Raw genomic sequence first — 23,555 nt, 5'->3', positions numbered from 1 at the left:
AAAGAGCTTTGTGTCTCTAGGGCTGTCCTAGATACCTATGCAAACTTTTACTTTTTATTTGATTTCCTTGAAATATATGCAGGCAATCTTCCTTCTCATAGGCACACAAACAACAATTCTACATCATCATTAATAAAGAAGGATGGAAAGATACAGCGTTTTGTTGTTGTTGTTGTTGTTGTTTAGTCTTACCAAGTTCAAACAAAAAAATATCTTAGGTTTTTTTAAGTACTCACTTCATATGTTTTTGGCATTGTATAATTACTGAGTATTTCAAAGTATATTTTATAAATATTATGACACGTGAAGAGTTAAATTGAAGTTACTTGCCCTTGCATTTTGTGAGGATAACGTCTGATAAGGTGATGGGGCAGGTTTTGATGCAAGTGTTTTTTCCACAAAACTTCTTAAGATGTGATAATTTTCAGTAAAGCAGAACTTAGAAGATGAGAATAGCACTCATTTCAAAGTTTAAATTATTTTCTTTTCAGTTGAGCTACGTTTTGCCTTTATATGAAAAGTTAAATGCCTTTTTGAATATTTTATTTCATGTAGCCTATTCAGCCATCAGACAAGGATGCACTTTTCTTGTTTAAAAAAAAATGTTATTTTTATTTTATGTGTTTGGATGTTTTAACTGAACTGTGCATTGTGTTTGCAAGTGATGTCTATGGAGGCCAGAAGAGAGCGCAAATCCCTCGAGACTAAAATGCATGTGAGCTTTCACTTGGATGCTAGGAATTGAACCTGGTCTCTTTGAAGAGCAGCAGCCAGTGTTTTTACCTGCTGAACCATCTCTGGTCCTAGGGATGGACTTGTAAAAATTTATGATATAATTTTATAAATTAGAATTTCATTACTTTAAAACAAACAAAAGAGCTTATTCATTAAGTAGTGCCCTATAAGCTAAAGGCCCTGATTTTGATTCTAGAACCCATGTCAAAGAATTTGGTATTGTTATAGATGCTTGTAATCCCAGCATGGGAAGGTGGAGATAGGAAGACTCCCCACCTTAAACCAACCCCCAGGGCTTATTGGCAGCCACCAATAAGCAAGCTTCAGACTAGTACAAGAGTCAAGTGTTCTTAATCATCTCCTAGCCCCATGAAGTGTGTGTATATATATATATATGTATGTGTGTGTGTATATATACTTCTATATATGTATGTAGATATTTTCAAGATTTATTTACTTTTATGTATGTAGATGTTTTACCTGCTTGTATGTTTTGTTCACCATGTGTATGTACTGCTTACAGAGGCCAGAAGAGGCCATTGGATCTTCTGGAACTGGAGTTACTAAGTTGGTTGTTAGCTGCCATGTGGGTACTAGGAACTGTACGTGGGTCCCTTGCAAGTGAAAAAAACATGCTCTTAATCACTAGGCCATCAATCTAGCTCCTAAAGTGTTATTTTTATGCCATTAAAAAATATTTTACCTTTGTTAAATTAGACTTGAAAGCTTAACATTTTTAAATGTCTTTAGCTGAGTTGCTAAGGTAATTAAGAGTGAAAACCTGACTAAGAGCTCCACTGTTTTACTACTTGATTAGGTTAAAAATCCTTAGAATAATCAATCCTCTTTTCATTTTTCACATTTTCCACTTATCCATCGGTTGACTCCCAAAGTCAACTTCAACTACTTCACCTTTTCTACCATGCAGTGGTAACTTGTATTACCTCTTGATCACACTGCACATGATCTGCAGACTTCTAGTGGCTTCCACGCACCTTTTCCTCCCCGTTGTTTTGCTTATGTCTTTCAGTATCCCTATACTTCCCCTGAACCGTCACAGCCTAATCTTCACCACGTTTTTGAGAACTGCCCAGGCTTGCAGTATCTGCTACCTTCATTCCTTCATGTACTTCTATATCAGCAAGTGCTCTCTTCCCACAACCTTTATAGCAGATTTCCATGTTCCTTCACTGTCTTTGTTTTATTTAGGTCTTTGTCCTTTGTTTTAAGGTCTCTAAATAATGGAAAAATAAGAACCAACAATGGGACCAGTCAGGAAAACATTTGGCAGAATTAATTGAATTAAAAAACTCCTCTCAATAGTAACCCTAAATGTAGATGGCTTTATTTTGTTTTGAATGTCAGTATGTAGCTCTGGCTGATCCATAACTAACTATGTAGACTGCCCAGGCTGGCCTCCAGCTCTAGAGATTCTCTTACCTTTGCTTGTTGCTAAGCTGATAACTCTAGTTTGATTCCTAAGAGCCATATCGTTGGTGGAGAGATCCAATTCCTGCAAGCTTCCCTCTGCTCTCCTCACACTGAGACATGTCCATGGTCCCCTCTTCCCCTATGCTAAATGTAATTTTTTAAGAAGAGAGAGCACAGACAGACTTAACCAAATCAGAAACAAGAGGGAGACGATCCAAAGTACCCAACCAAATTAGTGATGATAAAAGTGGTTTGTTTTTGTTTTTGTTTTGTTTTGTTTTTTTGTGGTGGTGTTGGTTTTCAAGAGAGAGTTTCTCTATGTAATCCTGGCTGTCCTGTAACTCACTTTGTAGACCAGGCTGGCCTCAAACTCAAAAAGATCTCCTGCTTCTGCCTCCCAAGTTTTGGCATTAAAGATATGCACCAGCACCTCTCAAATCAATAGAACATTGGCAACTTAAACATACCATAGAAAGCAAAGTTCAACATCTCTTTATGATTCCTTAATCATGAAGATACTAAACATGGAACAGACCTCAACATTATAAGGTTTTAATAGGAAAACTAGTAAACATACTATATTTGCTAAATTGAAAGCAGTCCATCTGAAGTAGGTAGCAGGTAAGAGTACGTGCTGTCTCCACGTTTTATTCAATATAATGCTTGAAATGTTAAGTAGAGAAACAAAGATAAATAAAAACAATCAGAAATAGGAAAAATGTTATTCATCATTAATTAAATCCTTTACTAAAAGGCTTTAGATTTGATACATTAAGCAAAGTATCAGAAAACAAAATCTACACACAACAATCAGTAGCTTTTCTATTTACTAATAACAAATTTTCTGAGAAGTAAGTCAGGAATCTAGTTAGTCCTGATCACAATAAATTAAAACAAAAATACACAGGTATCAGCCTAGTAAGGAGATAAAGGACCTTTACAGTGAAGAAAGACACTGGTGAAGACACCAGTAAAAGGAAAGATATCTTATGTTCATAGATGAACAGAATTAATATTGTGAAAATGTCCTTAACTCCCAAAAGTCTGTAGACCTTTGCGTTGTTTAATAAAGCCCCAGGGCAGTTCTTCCAAGATTAGGAAAGAAATCAGCTAAAAGCACAAAGCCTCCGAATCAGCAGCTCAGTCAACACAGCAGGCACAACAGTGCTGACGTGGAGCTACCCAGCACCACAGTACCAGATCCAGCTCTGTGGAGCCAGAGCAACAGAAATAAGATCTTGGCACAAAACTTAGTCACGTTCAACAGCAGAAAGGAAAACAGCATCCAGACAACCCCTTCAAATACAATTACCTGAGTTGTGACAATTGTCCAAAAAAACAATGTGGAAGAAAACATTTTTAACAAATAATGCTGGGAAATCTGTGTATTTGTGTGTAGAAAATGAAACTCAATTTTCAACTTGTACTGTAGAAAAATCACTTAAAAGTGGATCAAACGCTGGGCGTGGTGGCGCACACCTCTAGTCCCAGCACTCAGGAGGCAGAGGCAGGCGGATTTCTGAGTTCGAGGCCAGCCTGGTCTACAAAGTGAGTTCCAGGACAGCCAGGGCTACACAGAGAAGCCCTGTCTCAAAAAACCAAAAAAAAAAAAAAAAAAAAAAAAAAAAAAAAAAAAAAGTTGATCAAACAACTTACTGTATGACTTGAAATGGTCTGCTACTAGGAAGATACTTTATAGAGGCATAAGCAAGGAAGTTTTGAAAAATGACACTAATAACACAGAAAATCTATATTGACAAGTAGTACTGTGTGAAATAAAAATGGATCTTCACAGAATAGGAAACGCCCAGTAGAGTGAGGAAATAGTAGAGTTGGAGAAAATCACTGTCAGCTGTGTATCTGATGGAATTAACATAGAGACTCCATAAAGAACTAAACACTAAAAATAACCCCACCCCCCAATCAACAGGGAAATGACTTCGTTTCCAAACTAAAAAATATCAGTGATCAATAAGTACATGAAAAATGTTCACCATCCTTATCCATCTATAAAATGCAAATTAGCTGAGTATGTTGGCACAGCTATTTAACCCAGCACTAGAGAATGTAGAGGCAAGCAGATCTCTGTGAGTTCAAGGGCAGACTGGTTTATATAGAAGTTCCAGGACAGCAAAAGGTACCAATGAGACCCTGTCTCATAAAATGAGAGGTAGAGCCAGAAATGCAGATTGATGTATGCTGAGATTCCACCTGTTTCTAGTCAGAATGACTGTGTTTAAGAAAACAGCAGCGTTCTCTGACAAGGATATAGTAGAAGTGGAACTAGAGACTGCTGGCAGAAATGGGAACTAGTCCAACTACTATGGAAATCATCATGGGGGTTTGTGCAGAAACGCAAAACTAGTATAGGATCCAACTATGCCTCTACTCAGTGTATACCGGAAAGAACTTGCGCATTCATGTTAATGTAGTCTCATAATACCAAAGATGCAGAAGTAGGCAAATGTCCATCAACAGATGCTGACAGTATAAAGAAAACATAAAAGAGATGCAGGTATGCATTCACATACATATAATGGAGAATAAATGAAACTGGAAATCATATTAAGCAAAATAACACCAGAGAGTGAAAAACAAATCTCACTTCTGTTTCTCAGTCCAGCATTTTCATTTAAACAACGCATGCATGTATATGACAGGAAAGTAGGTGGGGTTTATGTAGGGCTAGAAAGGAGTCTAAAACTAAGGAGAGATAACAAATACATTGTGTTTTCTCTTGTGGAACTAGATTGAATATTGCTCATACAATTGTGTCTGTATGATGCATGTACATAGACAGCATAAGGGAGAAGATGGAGACAGAAAGTGCCAGCTGGTGGGGCAGTGACATGAGCACATAATACATTTTTGATGTGTGCAAAGCATAATACACATATATGAAAATGTTACAGTGAAAATCATAATTTTGCATGTTAACAAAAATTAAGTGAAGACTGCAAAAACGGAATGTAACAAAATCTATTTGTGGCCAGTCATTTCTGGAAATTTTTTTTTTTCTGCGTATTTTCAAATAGGTCCCTCAGGGCCTGACTTATTCCTACCTCATTGTTATTTTTGAGAAAGTGAGCCCTGAGAGTACATCCAAGTCATTTGTTAACAGTTCCATCTTGTTCCAGTGGCTTGGACAATGTCAGTAGACTCAGTTCCTTGGTATTAAGACAGTCTTTTAGTGAACTAGTAATAAATATTCAAACAAACAGAAAAAGAATTAGTTTTAGTGAAGAAACTGGCTTGTGTGTTACTAGAAATTTCAAAATACTGTTTGTTTTTCATGTTTTTAAATTGTCCTGTTTTTTCTAGATATCATTCTTAGTTGTGTCACTTAAGTAATGAGTTGCTTTTTATTTTATAAGATTTTGATTTTATTTTTATTAAAGTCTTCATTTTTTATTTCATTTTGTCAAAATACATCAGCCTTGAAAACAAAATCTGGATTTTTAATGTTTTGTTAATCAAAATATAAGTACCTTTGCTTTTAATTCTTTCAAGTCATTATGGTCTTAATTTTACCAGTGCCACTTGCCTCAGCTGCTGCTGTAGTCTAGATGCTTAGGACATTTTAGAATTTTGTGTCTAGGAAAATACTTAATTTTTATATACTTACTATATCTAGGTACTGCTGATGACCCATTAGCTGATATTTCTGAAGTCTTAAACACAGATGATGACATTCTTGGAATAATCTCAGATGATCTTGCAAAATCAGTTGATCATTCAGGTATACATGAATACTGTTTGCCTGATTTCTGTTCTGTGATTTGCGAAGGTGTATGGATGTGGAACACGTTTATTTTTTCTAGTAACACTAGTGGGTTTGGTGTTTTTCTTTCTTCTTTTTCTTTTTCTTTTTTTTTTTTTTTCCTTTTTTCTTTTTTTTTTGGTGGACTGTGTCAAAGAAGCCAGTTCTTCATTGAGTGTCTGGCTTGAGGAGGGGAGATAGCAAGTTGGCTCATTTCTGTCACCTTTCTAATTGCATCAGATTTAAGGCATGTTGCCTTAAAGGTCTTGCTGCACTTTCTCTTTTTGTGTGTTTTCCCTTCCTTCCCACTTCTGTGGTAATCAACCATTTTATTTGGTTTGGGTCTTGTAGGTCTTGATTTATGCACTTTCCAGGTTGGGAGCTCACCCTTCCCTTTGGGTAAGAACTGAGCAGTGGATGGCTCTGAGTAGAAGTAGTGATCTTTGTTAGTAGTGTCTCAGCTGGAGCAGCTTGAGGTGCATGTGTGGTTATTAGCAGTGCTAATGTGTCACTAATCCAGACTTGACTTTCCTTTCTGTGTACAGCTAAAGCATAGTGCTCTCAATGACTTCCTTAATCATTTTAATGAATGGTTTTAGTCTTACATATTGCATAGTATAGTAGTTTACAAATTACCTGAATAATAGTTTCTAATACAAGATTAAATAAAAACAGACTAAAATTTAAGACTAATGGTATTAAGAAAATATGAAAAAGTAGATAATAGGCTACTGTTACTAGATGTTATAAGGTGATGAACATAATTTATATTTTTAGAATTTAGCTATAAAATATTTAAAAATAACTTGTAGTTGAAATTAGTTTTAAAAGATTATTAAGCTTTAATACTGTGTGTACCTCTTTGAATTAATTTTTACTGAAACTTTCATTCCTGTTTCACACGTGCACAATGATACTGCTATTTTCCATGTTAGAGAAGTTATTCATGAAATGGCCTCTTACAGGAGTTTAATTTGTTAAAAGTTATCTTTTTGATGAAAAGATAACTTTGGGTATCATATAAACTTATAGGTACATTGTAGCTAAATTTAGTAATGGCCTATTGAAAGTACTACCAGAATCTTAGAAGTACCGGCTTCATTTACATCACAGTGTTGTAAATATAGTATATAGGCACTATTGTCCATTCTGTGCATGTTCTGGACTCACCTTTGCATCTATTTAACTTGTTCTTTTAGATATCGGCCCCACTACTGCTGATGCCTCCTCATTGCCTCAGCCAGGTGTCAGTCAGAGTTCACGGCCATTAACTGAAGAGCAGCTAGATGGGATCCTCAGTCCTGAGCTAGACAAAATGGTCACAGATGGTAAAATACTTACCCTACATCTAGGCTTTCTAAAAGACTTGAGTAAATATGACTTTCAAAGCTTTTTGCATGCAATTTTGTGTTTGGACTTGCTTTAATTATTTTTCTATTAATTAAATGATATTTTATAAGTCATATTGAATAGGTAATCATTAATATTCCTTTTATTTTAGGAGCAATTCTTGGAAAGTTATATAAAATTCCAGGTATGTTTTTATTCTCTTGTTTTACTTTATAAAAAATGGCATTCCCCTTAGAATGACCTTAATAATCTTCATGTTATTTCTGTGATTATTTTACTTAGAGCTTGGAGGAAAGGATGTTGAAGACTTGTTTACTGCTGTACTTAGCCCTGCTACCACTCAGCCAGCTCCATTACCACAGCCTCCCCCTCCACCACAGCTATTGCCAATGCACAATCAGGGTATTCTATTACTTTCTAAGCATGATTTTATTTGTATGTATATTTGCAGGTGTGTGTGACAATGTGCATTCAAGGTCAATCTCATGCAGTGTTCTTCAAGAGTTACCTACTTTTTGGAGAGTGCCACAGTGCCCAACTTTATTTACTTATTAGTGAATGTGTAGGATATATGTGCTCAAGCTTGTGTGTGTGCACAAGCAAAAATGTTTTTGTATATGCTATGCATTTACACCCTGATATGCACATGGAAGTCAGAAGGTAATGTCCAGGAATCAAGGCTGCCATGATTCTCGGAGAATCACTTAGGCTATCCAGCTTGGCCAGAAGGGCTTCTACCCACTGAACCGTCTTACTGTGGCCCATTTTCAAGGTCCCATTAACTTTTTAAAATGTATATTATGTGTGTTTATAGCTGTTTGGACACATACATTCTAGTGCACATGTGGAAAACAGGACAGCTTGCAAGAATAGGTTAATTCCTTTCGTCATTCCGTCTTGGGGATCTAACTCAGGTGCTGAGAATTGGCAACAAGCAGTAACTTTATTTATTCCCTCAGCCTTCTCACCCTCACTGCCTCCAGGCCTAGGTTTCTATGCTCTTCAAGCTCTTTACTATTTGATATATCTCCCAGTGTCAGCATCTCTCTCTCTCTCTCTCTCTCTCTCTCTCTCTCTCACACACACACACACACACACACACAGAGCCACGTATACAAACTTATATGAAAAAAAAAACTTTTGTAATGATTGAAAAATCACTCTAGTCACACTCCATGAAATTGGCTAACTCCCATGATTCATCTTGAGAGATTGTAAGGGGGCCTGGTCTCTCTTCTTACCACAGGCCCACCAGAGCTCACTTTTCATTCTGCTCATCCGCAAGGGTGACCATGCCCTCCATTCAACAACAGTACTCAATGCATCTGGACTCCGTTTTACTGTTACTTGCTCAGAGGTGAAACGTGCTTTCATTTGTAGTATGTGGCACAGATATAAATGCTTTCTGGGGTGGTTATGATCTCCTCAGAGACTGAACACTAGTCCTGCTCACCACAGAACCTAAGTTCAGAGTCGAGCAGTGGCTTTTGCCCATTGTTAAATTCCTGAATTTTTTTTTTTTTTTGAAATTTGCTCGTTTTGTTTGCCCAAAGTTCTTTTACCCTACTAGTAACAATTTGCAGTAAAACATAGGTTCAAGACTTCAGTTTTTTTCCTCTTTCAAAGGCTAAAATACAATAATCAAAAATAAGATTTATAGGAGTATTTGAAAGAGAGGTTTAGCCCTCTAGATATCAACTCCCCAACAAAGGAGTTTAGGATTCTACAGAAATGTATGTGTTAATAATGGAAAGGGATAACATCTGTGTGTCCTTTGTTAGTGATTTAGTGCACTGAATTGTGCAATTCAATGTTACCTTTATAAACTTTTACCGCTTTTCATATGAAATTAAATTTGACAAATAAATTCTCTTTACTATCCTTTTTTTTTTGTACACAAAAAAATTGCATAGCATAAATACTGGAAATGCTTGAATTTTGACCAGTTTAGTTATTAAACGCAAATCTACCTTGAGGTTTGCCATAATAAACATTTAATTTACATTTGTGTAAAACACTTGCAATAACTGCTTTTTGCTTTAATCTACTATTTCTCAACTTGTGGTCCCCACCCCCTTTGGGAAACCTCTATCTCTAAAAATATTTACATTATGATTCTTAGTACAGTAGCAAAATTACAGTTATGAAGTAGCAGTGAAAATAATTTTGTGGTTGGGAGTTACCACAACATGAGGAGTGTATTAGAGGGTCACAGTATTGGGATGGCTGAGAACCATCACACAAGTGGTTTTTCATGCTTTTTAAATAATTAAGAATTCTTCAGTATTTTTCTGATGAATATATAAAATTTTTCTTCATGTATTTTATGGTTGAAAGTACATATTTTGGAGATAAAATCAGTTACAAATATACTAGTTCATGAAAACCTTGGTTATTAGAGCATTACACAACTTCTTGTGCAATCTTATTTAAAAAAAAGTTTTGAGATGATTTAAAAGATAACTGAGCACGGTTAGGTAATTTAAGACAAAAGGTTGAACACCCTTCTGAGCCTATAGCCTGTACTGTTAAGAGTGCAGATTTTAAGAATATCATTGACTTATAGAGAAGAATAATTGAAGCAGAGTTGCATAAAGCAGCGAGATTTCAGTGTTCATGTTTGAAATCGTAGAAGTTCTAATTTAAAGGTAAAGTGTGGTCATCTGACAGATATTCAAGAAGGACAACTTTCATTTTTTTTCTAACAAACAATGAAGAGGTGAGGTTGGTAGATAGTGCCTATGAAGATCAAAGTAGAAGTAGATATTAGTGCTAGGTTGTTGACATCTGTGAATACTGACCAGAGGCAATTAAGTTAGCCTTTTTTATCCATGCTTCTCCGCGCCAAGAAAGATACATGATGATAAAATGATGTGATAAGTTATGTTTGGGTAGGATTCTATTGTCAATATTGGAGATCAATTTGAAAATAAGAGTTGTAATAATGGGGCTAGAAGGATGGGCCAGTGGATTAAGCAGTTGCCATACAAGTATAAGGACCAGAGTTCAGACAGACAGTCCCCACATAATAGCTAAGGAGGTATGGTGGGCCACAAGGCCCACCTTTATTCTCAGCCCTTGGGAAGCAAAACTAGGTGGAGCCAGCCAGGGTTCAGGGGACTGTTACCAGAGGAAGCCTGTTGTCTAAACTAGGCTGAATTTGTTTACTCTGGGTTCAGGGAGAGACCCTTATTCAATAAATAAAATATAGAGCAATTCAGGTAGGTATTGGACATCTTTGGGTTCCACATTTTGTATGTACATGTATATGCACATGCATATGCACACATGCATCCACACAGAAGTGTACACATGTATACATGAAAAATAAATAGTTATCTATTGAATGCATGGAAGAGAAAGAATAAAATGAAATCAATTAACAAATATATTAGTCAATATTTCTCACAGGCTGCATTAAAACCATATTCAAAGGGATACTTTCCTCCTTCTACCATTCTATGTGTGTGTGTGAAATACATGGCTTTTATTTTGGTAGACATAGACTACACACACCTCATTCTGATTTATAGGCAGTTGCAATTAGTCAACTCCATAGATAAAAGAGTGCATGCTATTTTTCTAGTGTTACAAACTATAGTTTCTAGTGTTACAAACTATAATTATGAGATTTTTTTTCCTTAAAGAATTATATTAGCTGAATATAGAATCCTGAGGTATTTACTGAAATAGAAGTAAGTCTGTGCTTAACCCATCTGACTTACATTAGGCCTATGATTACATGTTCCTTGCTGTCTTTTTCACATTTATGTTTTTATTGTTGTTTGCTTGTTTGTTTTGTTTGTTTTTTGAGACAGGGTTTCCTCTGTGTAGTCTGGCTGTACTGGAGCTTGCTCTGTAGACCATGTTGGCCTCGAATTCAGAGATCCAACTGCTTCTGCTTCCTGAGTGCTGGAGTATCAAAGATGTGCACCACTACTACCAGGCTTATATTTTTCCTTTTTTGCCCTGACTAATCTGGGCTATCTAGCAAGTACCTCTCTCTAAAATTAATTACTTAAGTAGCAAAGGAGAGATTACTTTCAAGGTTACTCGTGTAAGCTTGAAAATCTTTTCTACATTTTCTATGTTTTTGTTTTGTTTTGTTTTTGGTTTTTTGTTTGTTTTTTGTGTGAAGCTACAGAGTTAATACATGCAAGACTTCACAAAGCAGTACTTAGCACATAGTAAAAGCACCAAGCATGGTGGACTTAAATGTAGCATTGCTGATAGATAGCCACATGGTGAGCATGTTTTTCCACCAACCTTTTATTTATCCTAATTATCTGAAAGGCATCTAAGTCTCCTTGCCTGCCTGCCTACCTGCCTGCCTGTCTGTCTGTCTAGATATCTATGTGTGTTGGTGTTTTGCCTGCATATATGTTAGTGTGAGGGTGTCAGATCCCCTGGAGCTGGAGTTAAGGATACTTGTGAGCTGACATGTGGGTGATGGGCAAGAGCAGGTAGTGCTCTCAACTACTGAGCCATCTGTCTAGCTTTCATTTAGTACCTTTAAAGGTGTATAAGGCGGCTAAGTGAGTAAAGCTCTGTCTGAATTCAGTCCTGGAATCCACATTTTAGAAGATGAGATCCAGCTCCTGCACCTCTCTCCAGGCTGGGAAAAGACGGCTTATTTTACATAGTTTACATGTGTGGATGATCACAGTAATGACACACTAGATGGAGGGCACAAGTAATTCTGTCATTTGCCTAATGTTATAAAAAAGAAGATGATAAAGTATTTGGAAAGAGAGTTGAAAATGTTTGTGGAAGCTGGAAATTCAAGTAGTGAGAGGGCAAAACTATAACTCATTATTTTTGTAACAATGTGTACTTAGTAGCTTACCAGGAAGTTTATGTCCTGAGAGCTAAATAGACATTACTCTAATCACTGTACATTTTACCTCCATTTTACAAGTTGAAATAGAAATCAGTTCTGCTTCAGTTCCAGATTTGGAATTAAAACTTAGAGCTGTTGGACTGTAAAAATGTTTATATAATATACTATATTTAGTGAAGTATGATTGTTAGAGACCACATTTTAAAACTTTTTACCTAACCACATCACCCTTTAATCTGTATTTTATAGTATATCACTGAAAAAAGTATTACTTTAAAATAAAAGGTTTTATTTAGAAATATTTGAGCCACTTGTCACTTATGAATACTTTGAAAAATAAATGATTGTTTTTCCTTCCTTAAGATGTTTTTTCCCGGATGCCACTCATGAATGGCCTTATTGGACCCAGTCCTCACCTTCCACATAATTCTTTGCCTCCTGGAAGTGGATTGGGGACTTTCCCTGCTATAGCACAATCCCCTTATACTGATGTCAGGTATTTAAACTTTCTATGGAAATGAATTATACTACCCCTTGTTCTTTCTTAGTCTTTTAAATTATTATGCATGATATTAGTATTTGTTATATTTACTACAAATTTTACTTATGGACATCAAGCATATTTAAAGCTATTTTGAAACAAATCCTAAGTAGAGTAGTACTTGAGCATAGAAAGTTACTTTGTTTATAAAGTGAAAGTGTTTTGTTATTTTTCCAGGGATAAAAGTCCAGCATTTAATGCAATTGCAAGTGATCCTAACAGCTCCTGGGCACCAACAACTCCAAGTATGGAAGGAGAAAATGACACCCTGTCAAATGCACAGAGGAGCACATTGAAGTGGGAGAAAGAGGAGGCTCTTGGTGAGATGGCAACAGTAGCACCAGTTCTCTACACAAATATTAATTTCCCCAATTTAAAGGAAGAATTCCCAGGTTAGTAGTGGATATGTTAAAATACCTATGATTTTATTCAATTTCTCCTCAATGCCATCTGTGCCTTTGTTTTGAAATGTATACTAGAAAGTGTTGTTGTTTTTGTTTGTTTTGGCTTTTTTGAGACAGGGTTTCTCTGTATGTAGCCCAGGCTTTCCTGGAACTCACTTTTGTAAACCAGGCTGACCTCAAGATCTTCCTGTCCTCAGATGGGTTTAGTGCAGAGTTCTATCAGACCTTCAAAGAAGACCTAATTCCAACTCTACTCAAACTATTCCACAAAATAGAAACAGAAGGTACTCTACCCAATTCATTCTATGAAGCCACAATTACTCTGATACCTAAACCACACAAAGATCCAACAAAGAAAGAGAACTTCAGACCAATTTCCCTTATTAATATCGATGCAAAAATACAATAAAATCCTCACAAACCGAATCCAAGAACACATCAAAACCATCATCCATCATGACCAAGTAGGCTTCATCCCAGGTTTGAAGGGATGGTTTAATATACAGAAATCCATCAACGTAATCTACTATATAAACAAACTCAAAGACAAAAATCACATGATCATCTCATTAGATGCTGAGAAAGCATTTGACAAAATCCAACACCCCTTCATGATAAAAGTCATGAAAAGATCAGGAATTCAAGGTCCATACCTAAACATAATAAAAGCAATCTACAGCAAACCAGTAGCCAACATCAAAGTAAATGGAGAGAAGCTGGAAGCAATCCCACTAAAATCAGGGACTAGATAAGGATGTCCACTTTCTCCCTACCTATTCAATATAGTACTTGAAGTCCTAGCCAGAGCAATTCGACAACAAAAGGAGATCAAGGGGATACAAATTGGAAAGGAAGAAGTCAAAATATCACTTTTTGCAGATGATATGATAGTATATATAAGTGACCCTAAAAAGTCCACCAGAGAACTCCTAAGCCTGATAAACAGCTTCAGCACAGTAGCTGGATATAAAATTAACTCAAACAAATCAGTGGCCTTTCTCTACACAAAGGATAAACAGGATGAGAAAGAAATTAGGGAAACAACACCCTTCACAATAGTCACAAATAATATAAAATACCTTGGTGTGACTCTAACTAAGGAAGTGAAAGATCTGTATGACAAAAACTTCAAGTCTCTGAAGAAAGAAATTGAAGAAGATCTCAGAAGACGGAAAGATCTCCCATGCTCATGGATTGGCGGGATTAATATAGTTAAAATAGCTATCCTGCCCGAAAGCAATCTACAGATTCAATGCAATCCCCATCAAAATTCCAACTCAGTTCTTCACTGTGTTAGAAAGGGCAATTTGCAAATTCATCTGGAATAACAAAACACCTAGGATAGCAAAGCTATTCTCAACAATAAAGGAACCTCTGGGGGAATCACCATGCCTGATCTCAAGCTGTACTACAGAGCAATTGTGCTAAAAACTGCATGGTACTGGTACAGCAACAGACAGGTAGATCAGTGGAATGGAATTGAAAACCTAGAAATGAACCCACACAACTATGGTCACTTGATCTTGACAAGGGAGCTAAAACCATCCAGTGGAAAAAAGACAGCATTTTCAACAAATGGTGCTGGCACAACTGGCAGTTATCATGTAGAAGAATGTGAATCGATCCATTCTTATCTCCTTGTACAAAGCTCAAGTCTAAGTGGATCAAAGAACTCCATATAAAACCAGAGACACTAAAATTTATAGAGGAGAAAGTGAGGAAAAGTTCCTAAACAGAATAGCAATGGCCTTTGCTGTAAGATCAAAAGTCGACAAATGGGACCTCATAAAATTGCAAAGCTTCTGTAAGGCAGAAGACACTGTCAATAAGACAAAAAGGCCACCAACATATTGGGAAAGAATTTTTACCAATCCTAAATCTGATAGGGGACTAATATCCAATATATACAATGAGCTCAAGAAGCTGGACTCCAGAAATTCAAATAACCCCATTAAAAAATGGGGTACAGAGCTAAACAAAGAATTCTCAACTGAGGAATACCAAAGGGCTGAGAAGCACTTGAAAGAATGTTCAACATCCTTAATCATCAGGGAAATGCAAATCAAAACAACCCTGAGATTCATCCTCACACCAGTCAGAATGGCTAAGATCAAAAATTCAGGTGACAGCAGATGCTGGCGAGAATGTGGAGAAAGAACAACACTCCTCCATTGTTGGTGGGATTGCAAGCTTGTACAACCACTCTGGAAATCAGTCTGGCCGTTCCTCAGAAAACTGGGCATAGTACTACCGCTAGATCCAGCAGTACCTCTCCTGGGCATATACCTAGAAGATGTTCCAACTGGTAATAAGGATACATGCTCCATGTTCATAGCAGCCCTATTTATAATAGCCAGAAGCTAGAAAGAACCCAGATGTTCCTCAACAGAGGAATGGATACAGAAAATGTGGTACATTACACAATGGAATACTACTCAGCTATTAAAAACAATGAATTTATGAAATTCTTGGGCAAGTGGATATATCTGGAGGATATCATCCTGAGTGAGGTAACCCAATCATAAAAGAAGTCATTTGATATGCACTCACTGATAAGTGGATATTAGCCCAGAAACTTAGAATACCCAAGATACAACTTCCAAAACACAAGAAAATCAAGAAGGAAGACCAGCGCGTGGATACTTCATCTCTCCCTAGAATAAGGAAAACCTATCTACTGGAACATGGAGTACCTCCTAGGGGTCATACCCCTAAGGAAAATTGACTCTCCTTTCTCTAGAAGTCATCAGTTAGCCATGGGAGATCACGAACCCTTCCCCTCCAAGCCTGGTTAACACAGAACAGCTGGATAGGGCATTGGAGCCTATTGAATTATAGTTACAGATGGTTATGAGCCTCCATGTGGATGCTAGGGCTCACACCTGGATGCTCTGGAAGAGCAGCCACTGATCTTAACCACCATGCCACCTCTTTCTCCATTCCCCGTTATGGAACTGTCTTAGACATGTTATCCAAGGCCAAGCAAGTTCTTCATTTGTTTCATCTATATCTTATACATTGTAGTGTTTTGATTGTGCCTTGTTTAGATTAAGACTAAATCACCAGTTGTGATTTCATTCAGAACTCAAAACATTTTGAATTTTAGGTCATTTCAGATTTCTGATTTTCATATTATTGATACTCAACCTGTTTTGTCTTAAAATATGATCTGAATAAGATGATAAGCAGTTCATAAGTAGTTTTTATTACAACTCTGCATAACCATCTTTCTGAAAGTGTGTCTTCTGTGCTTTTGTAGATTGGACTACTCGAGTGAAACAAATTGCCAAGTTGTGGAGAAAAGCCAGCTCTCAGGAAAGAGCACCATATGTGGTATTTAAATAATTCCTATGTGTTAGATCTTTAAGCACAATATTTGAAACTTATTTTTATTAGGTAATGAAAAGAAAATACTTGTTAAAACTTAAAAAAACTAGCAGTTAGCTTTAAGTTATATAAATAACTCATTTCACTAAAGAACATATCATTTTTAAAGTTATGTAACAGATCAGAGTGTTTAAGGTTTCAGTTAATTCATCTCACCTTGAGATTGTATTATCTCTTAACAGGTAGTAAGTACTGCTATTGAAGATGAGATTGGTTTTCTTTTTGTGTATGTGAGAGAGTTCTGAAATACCACCATAGTTTGAAATGAGTACAGAATTCATAATTCAGATAGCGAATCATTTTCTTGTAAGGAGATGGGCCTGAAGCCTTAAAGCCTTGTTGTTGTGAAAAATGCTATTGCTGTTTACCTGACCTTCCATGCACCAATTTTTCAGCTATAATGATAACTCTGAGTAGAGCTAATGGGGGGGCGGTGGCGGTGAAGGATAGTTTTATGGTTTGTTTTACCTTAAATTTTGTAATGATACAATATTTTTTTCTAATTTGCCTTGATGGTAAGCTTCAGATTTCCAGCTTTTTTTTTTTTTTTTTTTTGGTTTTTCAAAATAGGGTTTCTCTGTGTAGTCCTGGCTGTCCTGGAACTCACTCTGTAGACCAGGCTGGTCTCAAACTCAGAAATCAGCCTGCCTCTGCCTCCCGAGTGCTGGGATTAAAGGCGTGTGCCACCATGCCCGGCTCAGCTTTTTTAGTTTGGGGATCAGTTTGCTATTTTCTTATTTAAATTGAGGGACATCTAATTCTTCCATATCCTAATGATGTGTTTGATGTGTAAAATATATATATATATATACACATACATACATACATACATACATACATACATACATACATACACATATATATATGTGTGTATGTATATGTGATTTCTTGCAGTAATTCAAGTACATATATAGAAATGTCTTTACCTGTTAGTAGCATGCACTGTATAGAAGGTTGGTTACTGTCCAGGTCCCTTTTTAGCAGAGTCAGTAAGTTTTCAAGAGTGATGCTTCAAATATTTAACACAAGTTTTATAGTTTAAAAATAGGACATTATTTTATTTTTCTTTTTGTTAAAGCAAAAAGCCAGAGATAACAGGGCTGCTTTACGCATAAATAAAGTTCAGATGTCAAACGATTCTATGAAGAGGCAACAACAGCAAGACAGCATCGATCCCAGCTCACGCATCGATTCGGATCTTTTTAAAGATCCTTTAAAGCAGAGAGAATCAGAGCATGAACAGGAATGGAAGTTTAGACAGGTATTGGAATTTTGGATGATTTTTTTTTTATCACTTTATTTTCTTAAATTCCAGCTGTTGCCTGCCTCCAGTCCTGCCTTTCTCAGTTCCTCATTCCATTCCTCCTCCCCCTAGCCTCCAAGAGGTTACTCCCCAGCCCCAACCCCTGCTAGACTTCCTCCTTCCCTGGGGCTTCAAGTCTTTCCAGGATTAGGCACATCTTCTACCACTGAGGCCAGACCAGGCAGTCCTCTGCTATATATGTGCCAGGAGTCGTGGACCAGCCCATGCTTGCTGCTTGGTGCCTCAGTCTCTGGGAGCTCCCTGGAGTTAGTTCTGGGTTAGTTGAGACTTCTGGTCTTCCTATGGGGTCACCCTCCCCTTCATCTCCTTCAATCCTTCCCCTGATTCATAAGGGCCACCTACTTCAGTACAATGGTTGGGTGTAAGTATCTGATTTGTCTCAGTCAGCTGCTTGTTGGGCCTCTCAGAGAAAAGCCATGCCAGGCTATATAAGCACATCATAGCATCAGTGTCAGGCCTTAGTGCTCCTCCCAACCCCCATGAAATAGATCCCAAGTTTGGCCAGCCATTGAGCCATCTTTCCTTCGGCCTCTTCTCCATTTTTGTCCCTTTTAGACAATTCTGCGTCAGACATTTTTATTGTAGGTTTGTGACCCAGTCCCTCCACTTGAGGCTCTGTCTGTCTACTGGAGTGGACTCTGAGTTTCCTCTCCCCATTGTTGGGCATTTGGGCTAATGTCACCCCTATTGAATCCTGAGAGTGTCTTCCAGGTCTGGTACTTTCTAGAGGGTCCACCCACCTCCAACCCCCTGAGGCTGTATATTTTCATTTATTCTCCTGGCCCTCTGGGCTTCTCTCCTCTCCCACTTCCCCTCACCCATCATACCTGATCCTGTTCCCTCTTTCCACTCCCCTTTCTTCTATCCAGGTCCCTCCCTCCCTCTGCCTCTGTGATTATTTTCTTCCCTCTTCTAAATGGGATTATAGCATCCTCACTTGTACCTTTCTGCTTGTTAAACTTCTTATGGTCTTTGGGTTATATCCTAGGTATTCTGTACTTTGTGGCTAATTTCCTCTTATCAGGGAGTTTATACCATGCATATCCTTTTGTGTCTGGGTTACCTCACTCAGGGGATATTTTCTAGTTCCATCCATTTGCCTGAAAAATTCGTGATGTCCTTGTTTTTAATAGCTGAATAGTATTCCATTGTGTAAATGAACCACATTTTCTGTGTCAATTCTTTGTTTGAGGGACATCTGGGTTGTTTCCAGTTTCTGGTTATTACAAATAAGGCTACCATAAACATAGTGGATCATGTGTCCTTGTGGTATGGTGGGCATCTTTTGGATATATGCTCAAGATTGATATAGCTGGGTCTTCAGGTAGAACTATTTCCAATTTTCTGAGGAAGCTCCAGATTAATTTCCAGAGTTGTTGTGCCAGCTTATAATCATAGCAGCAATGGGAGGAATTTTCCACATCCTCACAGACATGTGGTGTCACCTGAGCTTTTGATCTTAGCCATTCTGATTGGTGTGAGGTGAAATCTGAGGGTCGTTTTGATTTGCATTTCTCTGATGACTAAGGACTTTGAACATTTCTCTAAACACTTCTTTTCTGTTGTAAATTCTTGTTTTGTACCCCATTTTTAAATTGGGTTATTTGGTTTTTTGGAGGTTAGTTCTTAAGTTCTTTATATATTTTGGATATTAGCCCTTTATCAGATGTGGGGCTAGTGAAGATTTTTTCCCAATCTGTAGGTTACTGATCTGTTCTATTGACAGTGTCCTTTATCTTACAGAAGCTTTTGAGTTTCATGAGGTCTTATTTATCAATTGTTGATCTTAGAGCCTGAACCACTGGTATTCTGTTCAGGAAATTTCCCCCTGTGCCAATGAGTTCCAGGCTCTTTCCCATTTTCTCTTCTATTCGATTCAGTGTTTCTAGTTTTTGTTGAGGTCCTTGATCCACTTGGACTTAAGCTTTGTGCAGGGTGATAAATATGGACCTATTTTTGTTCTTCTACATACGACCACCAATTAGACCAGCACCATTCACTGAAGATGCTTTTTTTTCCCACTGTATGTTTTCCACTTCTTTGTCAAAGATCAAAGTGTTCATACGTGTGTGCGTTTGTTTTTGGATTTTCCATTTAATTCCATTGATTCTATTCCATTGATAAGTCTGTCTGTGTCTTTATCACTGTTGCTTTATAGTACAACTTGAGGTCAGGTGAGGTCAGGGATGGTGATTCCCCAGAAGATATTTTATTTTTCAGAAATTTTTTGACTATCCTGGATTTTTTTTCCATATGAAGTTGAGAATTATTCTTTCCATGTCTGTGAAGAATTATGTTGAAATTTTGATAGGGCTTGCATTGAATCTGTAGATTGCTTTTGGTAAGATGGTCATTTTTACTATGTTAATCCTACCAATCCATGAGCATGGGAGATCTTTCCATCTTCTGAGGTCATCTTCAATTTCTTTCTTCAGGGATTTGAAGTTGTCATACAGATCTTTCACTTGCTTGGTAAGAGTTACACCAAGATATTTTATATTATTTATGACTATTGTGAAGGGAGTTGTTTCTCTAATTTCTTTCTCAGCCTGTTTATCATTTATATAAAGGAAGGCTACTGATTTATTTGATTTTAATTTTATATCCTGCCATTTTTCTAAAGTTGTTTATAAGATATAGGAGTTCTCTTCTGGGATTTTGGGGATCACTTATATATACTATCTTCTTCCTTCCTAATTTGTTTCCATTTGATTTCCTGTTGTTGTCTCATTGTTCTTGTCTGGGGCCATACTACCCTGAACACACCCAGTCTCATCTCATCTCGGATGATTTGCTTTATAAATTGCATTTTTGATTTTGGGGGAAGGGAGGTAGTTATATCATTTTAGAATGTATCTCTTAATAGAATTTGATAAGTGGTGAAATAGATTTCTCTTTTTGGTAATGTATATACTCAAATTGGCTTTAGATACTTATTGAAATATTGTTCATAATATACTTCTATAGGCATCAATAGGACATAATCTGCTACCTACTGACATCACTTGATTAACTTTCTGTGATATATGTTCTTTTTTTTCTTATCTTAACAGCAAATGCGTCAGAAAAGTAAGCAACAAGCTAAAATTGAAGCCACACAGAAGCTGGAACAAGTGAAGAATGAGCAGCAGCAGCAGCAGCAGCAGCAGCAGCAACAGCAGCAGCAGCAGCTTGCTTCTCAGCACCTTCTGGTAGCACCTGGTTCAGATACTCCAAGTAGTGGAGCACAGAGTCCCTTGACACCTCAGGCTGGCAATGGGAATGTGTCTCCTGCACAGACATTCCATAAAGACCTATTCTCCAAACACCTGCCTGGTACCCCTGCTTCCACACCTTCAGATGGTGTGTTTGTCAAACCACAACCTCCACCCCCTCCTTCAACCCCATCCCGTATACCTGTTCAGGAAAGTCTTTCTCAGTCCCAGAATTCTCAGCCACCTTCTCCACAGATGTTCTCACCTGGATCATCCCATTCCAGACCACCATCTCCAGTGGATCCTTATGCAAAAATGGTTGGTACTCCTAGACCACCTCCTGGTGGACATAGTTTTCCAAGAAGAAATTCTGTTACACCAGTGGAAAACTGTGTGCCTTTATCTTCAGTACCTAGGCCCATTCATATGAATGAAACATCAGCCACAAGGCCATCCCCAGCCAGAGACTTATGTGCTTCCTCCATGACAAACAGTGACCCCTATGCAAAGCCTCCAGATACACCTAGGCCCATGATGACAGATCAGTTTTCAAAACCTTTTAGCCTGCCTAGGTCCCCTGTGATTTCAGAACAAAGTACAAAAGGTCCTCTAACAACTGGAACCAGTGATCACTTTACTAAACCATCTCCTAGAACAGATGCCTTTCAAAGGCAACGGCTACCTGATCCCTATGCAGGACCGTCATTGACACCTGCCCCATTGGGTAATGGGCCTTTTAAGACCCCACTGCACCCTCCTCCATCTCAGGATCCATATGGATCTGTGTCACAGACATCAAGACGACTCTCTGTTGACCCTTATGAAAGGCCTGCCTTGACACCAAGGCCAGTAGATAATTTTTCTCATAGTCAGTCAAATGATCCATATAGCCACCCTCCCCTAACTCCACACCCAGCAATGACTGAATCTTTTACTCATGCTTCAAGGGCTTTTCCTCAGCCTGGAACCATATCAAGGTCAGCATCTCAGGACCCATATTCACAACCCCCAGGAACTCCACGCCCTCTTATAGATTCTTATTCCCAAACCTCAGGAACAGCTCGATCCAATCCAGATCCTTATTCCCAACCTCCTGGTACTCCCCGGCCTAACACTATTGATCCATATAGTCAGCAGCCACCTACCCCCAGGCCTTCTCCACAGACAGACATGTTTGTTTCATCTGTGGCAAATCAGAGACACACTGATCCATATACTCATCATCTTGGGCCTCCAAGACCTGGAATTTCTGTTCCCTATTCTCAGCCACCAGCAGTACCAAGGCCAAGGACTTCAGAGGGTTTTACTAGGCCCTCCAGTGCAAGACCAGCCCTCATGCCAAACCAGGATCCTTTTTTGCAAGCAGCACAAAACCGAGTACCAGGTTTACCTGGCCCTTTGATAAGGCCACCTGATACATGCTCCCAGACTCCCAGGCCACCTGGGCCTGGCCGTATAGACACATTCACTCATGCTTCCTCATCTGCTGTTCGTGATCCATATGATCAGCCTCCAGTGACTCCCAGGCCTCATTCTGAGTCTTTCGGAACTAGTCAAGTTGTTCACGATCTTGTTGACCGTCCAGTTCCTGGGTCAGAGGGAAACTTTAGCACGTCTTCAAACCTTCCTGTAAGCTCCCAAGGGCAGCAGTTCTCCAGTGTCTCCCAGCTTCCTGGACCCGTGCCAACCTCAGGAGGAACTGATACACAGAACACTGTAAACATGTCTCAAGCTGACACAGAGAAACTGAGACAGGTAAATGCTGCAGTGTTTTCAAATGTTTTAAATATATTATCTGTGGAAGCTCCTCATTAAGTCATATGGTAATTTACACATACATTAAAGTTCTTCTTAAGTTATTCTGTAGAGTTTATTAAATACAAGGAAAAAGTGAAAATGGTAAAATTAACACCTCTTAGATTTAACCTGGATCTAATTTTATTCTTCATGAATTTTTTGGAAGATCTTTAAATATAAAAACTCTTACTTTAATGGTAGTTGTTCGGTCATGGAAAAAGATCCAAATCACCAGTTTTTGTTGTAATTTTTTGTTTGTGTGTTTAATGGTTAAATGAAGCTTTAAAACAACTTTGAAATTTTAAATGTGAATGTAGTCACATAATGGAAATGTTAAGAGTTTAAAAAAATGTTTAATTATAAATCCCAGCAATTTTGTTTTCATTTAGCGGCAGAAACTGCGTGAAATCATTCTCCAGCAACAACAGCAGAAGAAGATTGCTAGTCGCCAGGAGAAGGGGCCTCAGGATACAGCAGTAGTACCTCACCCAGTGCCCCTTCCACACTGGCAGCCAGAGAGCATCAACCAGGCTTTCACTCGACCTCCACCTCCCTATCCTGGGAGCACTCGATCACCTGTTATCCCTCCACTAGGACCTAGATATGCAGTTTTCCCCAAAGATCAGCGTGGACCCTATCCTCCAGAGGTTGCTGGTATGGGCATGAGGCCTCATGGATTCAGGTAATGCTTTTAATTTTCTGCTATATTTAAGTTAATATTGGAAGAAGGAACTGGACAAATACCATTACTATTTGGCAAGAAATTGTTATGGTTTTTCTTCTTTTTTCCTT

General features: G+C 37.9%; 1 protein-coding gene across 30 annotated transcripts in view; it reads left to right on the top strand.

Annotated features, from left to right (window-relative positions):
• Window positions 1–23,555, top strand: part of Kmt2c (lysine (K)-specific methyltransferase 2C) — a 227,061-nt gene that overhangs the window by 162,155 nt on the left and 41,351 nt on the right. For 23 of the 30 annotated variants that reach the window (XR_003955625.1, XR_001784670.2, XM_006535682.4 and 20 more), the window contains 11 exons: window positions 5,801–5,905; window positions 6,278–6,325; window positions 7,126–7,254; window positions 7,428–7,460; window positions 7,559–7,678; window positions 12,480–12,612; window positions 12,835–13,049; window positions 16,321–16,394; window positions 17,527–17,709; window positions 20,826–22,721; window positions 23,153–23,445. Coding sequence is in view for 28 of the 30 variants with exons in the window: in XM_006535682.4 (XP_006535745.1) it covers window positions 5,801–5,905; window positions 6,278–6,325; window positions 7,126–7,254; window positions 7,428–7,460; window positions 7,559–7,678; window positions 12,480–12,612; window positions 12,835–13,049; window positions 16,321–16,394; window positions 17,527–17,709; window positions 20,826–22,721; window positions 23,153–23,445 (3,229 nt within the window). In the remaining 2 variants the exon portion in view is untranslated. The remainder of the gene's footprint in view (window positions 1–5,800; window positions 5,906–6,277; window positions 6,326–7,125; window positions 7,255–7,427; window positions 7,461–7,558; window positions 7,679–12,479; window positions 12,613–12,834; window positions 13,050–16,320; window positions 16,395–17,526; window positions 17,710–20,825; window positions 22,722–23,152; window positions 23,446–23,555) is intronic. The other 7 variants (NM_001081383.2, XM_006535690.4, XM_017320824.2 and 4 more) reach the window with 2 other exon arrangements.

Source organism: Mus musculus, chromosome 5, assembly GCF_000001635.26.
Source record: "Mus musculus strain C57BL/6J chromosome 5, GRCm38.p6 C57BL/6J".
Lineage (NCBI taxonomy): Eukaryota > Metazoa > Chordata > Mammalia > Rodentia > Muridae > Mus > Mus musculus.
This window is presented reverse-complemented; position numbering and strand designations above follow the sequence as displayed.